Genomic DNA, 7072 nt, shown 5'->3' with positions numbered 1-7072 from the left:
ACAAGGAAGTACATGCTAAGCATAATATGCATGACTGCCTAACCCACCCTGAGGACATTGCCCTGGGCAATGGGTATGCTGCCCTGGGACATGTGTCTCCCTTGGCCTATGCTGGCAGGCATGGCTGAGTAGAGACACAGGCTTTCTGGGAAGCAAGTCTGTCCCAGTGTTGTTATGGTTTGAGAGACTTCTGTCATTGAGAGGACAGCTATGGCCAGTGGGGCTGGTTTGGGGAAGAGACCCTGCTGGTCTTCATTTGGACTCCTTCTTGGTAAGGAGGAGCCATGTGGGAGTGGGAATGTCTATCTGTGAGGGCTTGAAATTCTTTGTGGAAAGTTTTGTTGGAGGCAGAAGGCCTAAGGTGAATTTCTTCTTCTAGGATTCACCCAATGGTGTTCTTGAGTGTCTGGGCTTCAGGCCCTCCACTGTCTTGGATTCTGCTTGTTGTTAAGTCTTGGTTCTTGCTATTGGCTGACTGGATTTTTGAATTTGACAGTGTGTCTGCCTGACTGTAGACTTTTCTAGGGAAAATAGACATAAAAAACTTCATTATTCGGTTTCCGAACTGACTCTCCAGGGGATGCTGTGCTTTCTCTGACACAGGTAGGCTGGAGTTCTTCACAGTTCTTGTTTTCCTAACCTGGGCAGGAGAGTTCAGCTTCCAGCCTTGTGAGGGCCTCATTCCTGCTGGCTTTGCCTTCTGTGTTGGAGCTTTGGGCCTCTCACAGCTCTGTGTCTCATTATGCCCATGAAACATTTTGCTGTACCATGGCTGCTGGAGTTTAGATGTCTTAGGTTCTTGCTGCTTCGTGATTTGCACTCCCTTTGGCAAGGGAGTGCGTCGCTCATAGAAAGTGGATGTGCTGCTTCCAGAAAGGTTCTCTGAGCTAGTTAGAGAGCTCTGAGAAGCAAACATGTCGTCAGCAATCAGCATCTCGGGGGCACCACCTTGCAGGAATGGGTCAGCATTGCAGTCCTGAAGGATATCATCAAAAGGGGTGCTTTCGCTTGTACTGGTTGATCCTGTGTGTTCTTTAAAGTATGAATCAAGTGGATAGTTGGAAATTGAAATTCTGGGTGGTAATAGTGTTTCAGTGGTCCTCAGTACTTCTGAATTTCTGAGTTTCAAGTTATTGAAATCCAGGTTAGTGGGCTTTTTATACTCTCCCATTTCCATGAGACCTTCTGTGTACTCAGAATTGGGTGCAACAAAGACCTCTTTAATGGACACACTGTGGCAGAGGTTTTCTTTTTCATTTGTCGCAGACATGCCCATTTCTGGGCTATTTGTTGTTTCTAAACTGCTTCCTTCTGATCCTGGCACAATGTTATGGTGCCACTTTCTTCCTAGTAAGATACAAGATGGAGTCTCAGAAAGCAGTCTACCTTCCTCTCCACTAGGAGAGACCTCCAAGGGACCACAGTTATGATTATCCTGTGTTCCCCTCGGGGTTTCAGGTTGTGAAGGAGGTTGAGAAGGTTGTAAGGCATGGCCTTCAGTTTTTTCTCTTTCTTTGCTCTTTTGTTCTTTGGGAAGGGCTTCTCTCTGGCATGCACCCTCCTTCACTGTGTGATAGGCCTTGAAGTTACTACAGGCCATGTAGGGTGAAGCTCCCTGTGAAGTTGGTAAAGGGGGAGCCTTTTTCAGAGTAAGGATGTTTATCGGTTTGAGAATTTTTAGGCATAAGCCCCACTGGTGCTTTGCCCAAAGCTTCTTGATATGCACATCTAGTAGCTGTTGAGTGGCAGCATCAATGTGGGAAACCTCCTGGGAGGAGCTCTTGCAGGTTTCCCTGGTATTTAAGGGTGGTTCTCCGCCAGTGTTCTTGCTAGAGTTGGAGTTACCACGGGCGGGCAAGGCATGATTTGTCTTGCCCCGGTAATGACTAACATGCATAGGGAGCTTGTCGCTACTGATCTGCTCCCATTTAGTGATGAGATGTGCTATTGGGGTTTCTCCTAGATAGTTCTTATTTGAATGAGTTGGGGGAAAATATCCTGAATCACTACTTGGTCTCATCATGTCGCTTTCTAATTTTTTCTGTGTTTTGGCCTCTAGAAAATCCCCTGAGGAGCTTTCTGCATCCCTGTCTAGAGCTCTCACTACTCTCCTCATAGAGAATTGCAGATCCGTTCTAGAGTTCTTCCATCCTTGGGATACTGGACACTCTGGGGTTGTTTTATTCCGGTAACAATTCTCTACAGATGTAGAGTGTTGTAAAAATGCATGTTTGTGGTCTGTCTGATCTGTTCCTGTCAAATTCTTAGGTGACAGCTGGATCTTGTGATTTGTTTTACATAGGTGCTGTAGGATCCTCCCTTGGAGGTGATGTTCCAGCTTTTTCCTCATCTCTAGGCTAATAAAATCACTGGAATCATCACTAAAGCCTCTCTGGTTCCAGGTACCCTGATCTTGACTAAAGGTTTTGTGAGACTGTTTGACCACAGAGGGTAAAGTTCTATGACATTGTAGGTGTTTCTTCTTGAGATGATGGTCTAATTGTTGAACAACAGGTGGGATAGTACAGGACCTCACTGGAGGTGAAGGACAGGATTGTATTGGTGTACAGAAGGTGCCATGGGCATAGGTCTGGATCTCAGCCACTGAGGAAGGCTGAGGCCAGGATACGGTTGGAGTGAAGGGTTGTGATTTGACCAAATGGTGCTGTAAAGGCTGTGGTAGAAAGTACGGTGGAGGTACTTTAGCTTGGACTTGTACCGGCACTAAGTGCAAGAAATTATTGAATAAAACAAAGGGTAAGTCTAGTGGATGACCAGACATTTGGACAGGAGCCACCAGAGACTCGCTGTGCAGGAAGGGAAGGCCCCAGAACAGTTGGCAGCATTTCTGCAAGACCATGGGGAAAAACAGTTCCTGAGAATCAGGAAGCTGCTGTGGTTTTCCCTCGGTGTTCCAGAAGGGCTGAGGGATGGCAGTGTCTTGTGCACTGCCTAGTGACTTCATCATGTTCCCCCGAGAATCCAGAGGGTGTTCTTTCTCCTGAGAAGCTGATTTCAGCTTTTCCCTCTTACTAATCACTCTGTCTGGAAAATCCAGGAGATCAGAGTTGAGGGTTGGGATAGGAGAAGGCACCTGAGAGCTGTTGGTTGGAGAGCTCTGTGGGGTGGTTTCTGGTGGGACTTCCCTGATGTCACATGGGGGAAGACCCGAGTTTGAGTCGTGCCTGGGTGGAGTGCAGGCCACAGTTGGAGGAAAATGAGAACAGGGAAAAGACCCTTCTCCTAGAGCAATCGACGGCTCCGGAGGCTGAGACACACTCTGGGATGAGTGTGACTCAACAGAAACTGAGGAACCCATGTGGACTGGTGACAAGGTAGAGGCCAGAGGCTGCAAGCCCTGGGGTGAAGGAGATGGGGAAGCCTTCAGGGACACAGTGCTGGAGAAAGTGTCCTCCTCAGAGTCCCTCGCTGATGGGAGGGCTGTAGCAGATTCTGAGTTGAAAACTTCACCTAAGGCATCTCCTTTTAAGAAACGCTGAAAGCTTCCAGTGTCATCGAGTTTCCCTAGGGTGCTGTAGGAGACAGGAGACAAACTTCATTCAGCAACAGACAGTCCCAGTATGGACAAGGGTATTTACCTGCTGTCCATGGCACCCACAGTACCACACCCTGTCATTTACACAGCCCTTGCTTTTCTACATCCTGTGGCTTCCGCCACATCCCAGGCCAACCTGAAGTCTTCCTCAACCCCAAGAAAATTCCATTCTCTGGGGTAGAAATGCAGGCACAGGGACATGTGGAAAACCTTACCTACTCAGAAAGGAAGCTAAGTCATGCATCTCCTCAAGCTCTTCCCGAATCTCTCTGCAAACTAGAAACAGATGGTGGTTAGGGCAGATAAGGGAGGGCCTCTGGAACCTACAGGAGGCTGAAGGAAACATCTGTCTATTAAAGAACATGGAAGATCACATTGGATCCCAGATCTGTATCCATGGCCGCCAGATGTGTACCAGTGCTAAGAGGGCATATAGAGGGGTAGTGCTTCTTTATTTACAAGGGACCACCGGCCTGCAAACCTCCATCATCTGCACCACCTCTTGGGGCACCCGGAAAAAGGACATCTCATTGCTAATACAGTTTTTAGGGAATTGAATTGGGCCACATGTGGGTTTGAAGTTCCCAGCTCCTCATCAAGTCAGTGTTACCTCTCAGCCTCTCAGCCCCTCCCCCTGTGTGACACACCTCCACATCATCAGTGTGACCTCACAGCCTCTCAGCCCCTCCTCCTGTGTGACACACCTCCACATCATCAGTGTGACCTCACAGCCTCTCAGCCCCTCCCGCTGTGTGACACACATCCACATCATCAGTGTGACCTCACAGCCTCTCAGCCCCTCCTCCTGTGTGACACACCTCCACATCATCAGTGTGACTCCACAGCCTCTCAGCCCCTCCTCCTGTGTGACACACATCCACATCATCAGTGTGACCTCACAGCCTCTCAGCCCCTCCTCCTGTGTGACACACATCCACATCATCACTGTGACCTCACAGCCTCTTAGCCCTGCCCTGTGTGACACACATCCACATCATCAGTGCTACCTCACAGCCTCATAGCCCTGCCCTGTGTGACACACCTACACATCATCAGTGTGACCTCACAGCCTCTTAGCCCTGCCCTGTGTGACACACCTGCACATCATCAGTGTGACCTCACAGCCTCTCAGCTCCTCCCATTTGTTATGATGCATGTCGCAGCTTCATTCCATGCAGAGAACCTGAAAAATGTCTCCAGTTCTGGTTTCTTTCCCAGGACTCTCCTCCTAAGGTTTTACACACTGAAATACTTGGTGGCCTGACTCTTGCTGACAGAGACCGAGATCAAATCCCCTTGGGAGAACGTGCGGAGCCTACCTTTCAGAGCAGCACGTTTCTTCCTGCACTTGATCTGGCCTCGTTTCTCCACAGGATACTGAGAGATGAGAAAAACGTGACTTAGACCTCTTTACTCTTTTCCTTTCCCTAGACAAGTTTAAGATATTTGGTGTTTCTGGATAAAATGATGTCTTCACCTATGTCCCTGCATTTCCTTTCTTCACAGTTAGTGTGGCTGCTAATTATTTCTGTTTTTCTTTCTTTTTTGGGGGCAGGGTCTGGTTCATGGGGCCTGAACTCTGGGCCTGGGCACTCTTCAGCTCACGGCTAGCACTCTACCACTTGAGCCACAGCACCACTTCTGGCATTTTGCTTTTTGCTTATGTGGTGTAAGGAATCGAACCCAGGGCCTCACCTATGCAAGGCAAGTGCTCTATCACTGAGCCACCTTCCCAGCTCATTTCTGTTTCTCTTATATGAGATAGACAACAAAGATCACCTCAGTGCTTTTTCTGTTCTAAGGACCAAGAACCTGATTTCCAGGTGCCTCTCAGCTTCCAGGTTGGCTTTTCCTTTCTGAGTCCAAAGGTGACCTTAGCCTCTGGTGGGAGGTTGACATGGGCCTTGAACAGTCGGCTAATAAGCCTAACACTGGGGAAAGTGCAGTTTTCAGGCACCTGCTGTGACATAGGATTGAGTGTTCAAGTCCTCAGCTCTCAGGACCTCAGTCCTTGGTTGCTGAGTTTCAGGGTTTGAATTAACCCTGGTACTTGCTGGACTCCACACAGCTGTTCTGAGAACTCAGAATACTACCTAATGCTACTGACATTGTGCCCTGTATGCTGATAGTTCCTAGGAGAAGATGTCTCTCTTTTTTTCTGGAATTTCCCCTCTAGAGGCTTTGTTACTTGTTTTTGAGAAGTGCAAACATCAGTAAACTAAAGAACCATTTAAAAAATTATCAAGCAGTTGTACACAGGAGTTGCTATTTCACAAAGTGGTATAATTGTTAATTCTTTCTGCAGTGTGTCCCTCCCCCCCACCCCCCACTCAGCCCTTTCTTACTGTGATAGATTATATATTGGATTCTTGTCTACATATCCCCCTCTTCTCCATTGAATACCCCCCTTTCCCTTTGACCCCTCCCCACCCTGTCAACAACACATTTCTGATTTTTCTATTTTACTGAACTTGGGCTTTTGGCTTTCTAATAAATTCCACTTTAAGATCTCCTTTGACTCTACCATATCTCAGTCAATACATTTGTGTACACATGTGTATATACACTAAATCTACCTTCCACATATCAAGGAAAACATGGATCCTTTGTCTCTCTGGGACTGACTTAATTCACTTAATTTTCCCAAGTCTTCTATTCCTATACAAATGCTACAGTATCACTCTAACTGATAAGTAAAATTCCAATGTGTGTGTGTGTGTGTCTATCTATCTATCTATCTATCTATCTATCTATCTATCTATCTATCTATCTATCTATCTATCTCTATCTATCTACGTACCTACCTACCTACCTATTTTTGGGTGGTCTGCCCTTAGAGATCTTACCTTAGTCAGTTTGTTCTTTCTCTCAGGTGTTGGTGAGGATGGATTTTCCTTGAAGCAGGGAAGTAGCAGTAGCAGGAGGTAGAGCCCCACCCCACCCACAATGGCAAGGATCATATCCATTGCAAAGGTGGCGAGTTCAGGGCTCAGCCATGGAATAGCAACGCTTTTCAGTGACAAGAGAGGATTCTCCATCATCTGAATCGCACTATTGCTCTTGAGCAACTGAGCTCTGGGAGTTTCTTCGGCAATATATAGTAAATGAAGGCCTACATCACAAAGGCCTGGTTTTCTACTAAGTCACAAAGGGGAAAGAGTGATGTGTCACAAAGCCCTACCACTGGCACTAGCTCAGCAAGTCCTTCATTCTTGGGCCCTCTAGATTCCTACCTCCAAATTCACCTGCTCAACCTGTCAGAGGCATTCTTCCATCCATTTCCTGTGCCTTTCCCCTTGACTCAGATATTACCTGTTTCTTTGGAGATCACTGCTTATAGTCTATATCGTTACCAGTTTTGAAAATTTAGAGTTTACTCTGCAATTTGTGTTTTTCACTTTGCTTTGTAGTCTGCAGCTCCCAACTCTCCTGTGTTACTGAAAATTCAGTTCCCTGAATTCAATGTCAATTCAATGTCAGTGAGATTAATGTCTTAGCGTAAAGGTAATAAAGGTA

The 7072-nt window shown here is 47.0% G+C and overlaps 1 protein-coding gene across 1 annotated transcript in view; it reads right to left on the bottom strand.

The window, feature by feature from the left end:
• Window positions 1–382: 382 nt before the first annotated feature.
• LOC122114866 (spermatogenesis-associated protein 31A6-like) overlaps window positions 383–7072 on the bottom strand; it is a 48172-nt gene continuing 41482 nt past the window's right edge. The window contains exons 3-4 of the mRNA XM_042688129.1: window positions 4809–4933; window positions 383–3533 (exon numbers count right to left, since the gene is read on the bottom strand). Of these exons, the coding sequence (XP_042544063.1) occupies window positions 383–3533; window positions 4809–4933 (3276 nt within the window). The remainder of the gene's footprint in view (window positions 3534–4808; window positions 4934–7072) is intronic.

Source organism: Dipodomys spectabilis, unplaced genomic scaffold, assembly GCF_019054845.1.
Source record: "Dipodomys spectabilis isolate Male_0828 unplaced genomic scaffold, ASM1905484v1 ptg000112l, whole genome shotgun sequence".
Classification (NCBI taxonomy): domain Eukaryota; kingdom Metazoa; phylum Chordata; class Mammalia; order Rodentia; family Heteromyidae; genus Dipodomys; species Dipodomys spectabilis.
The sequence above is the reverse complement of the archived record's forward strand: the minus strand, read 5'-3'. Positions and strand labels throughout refer to the sequence as shown.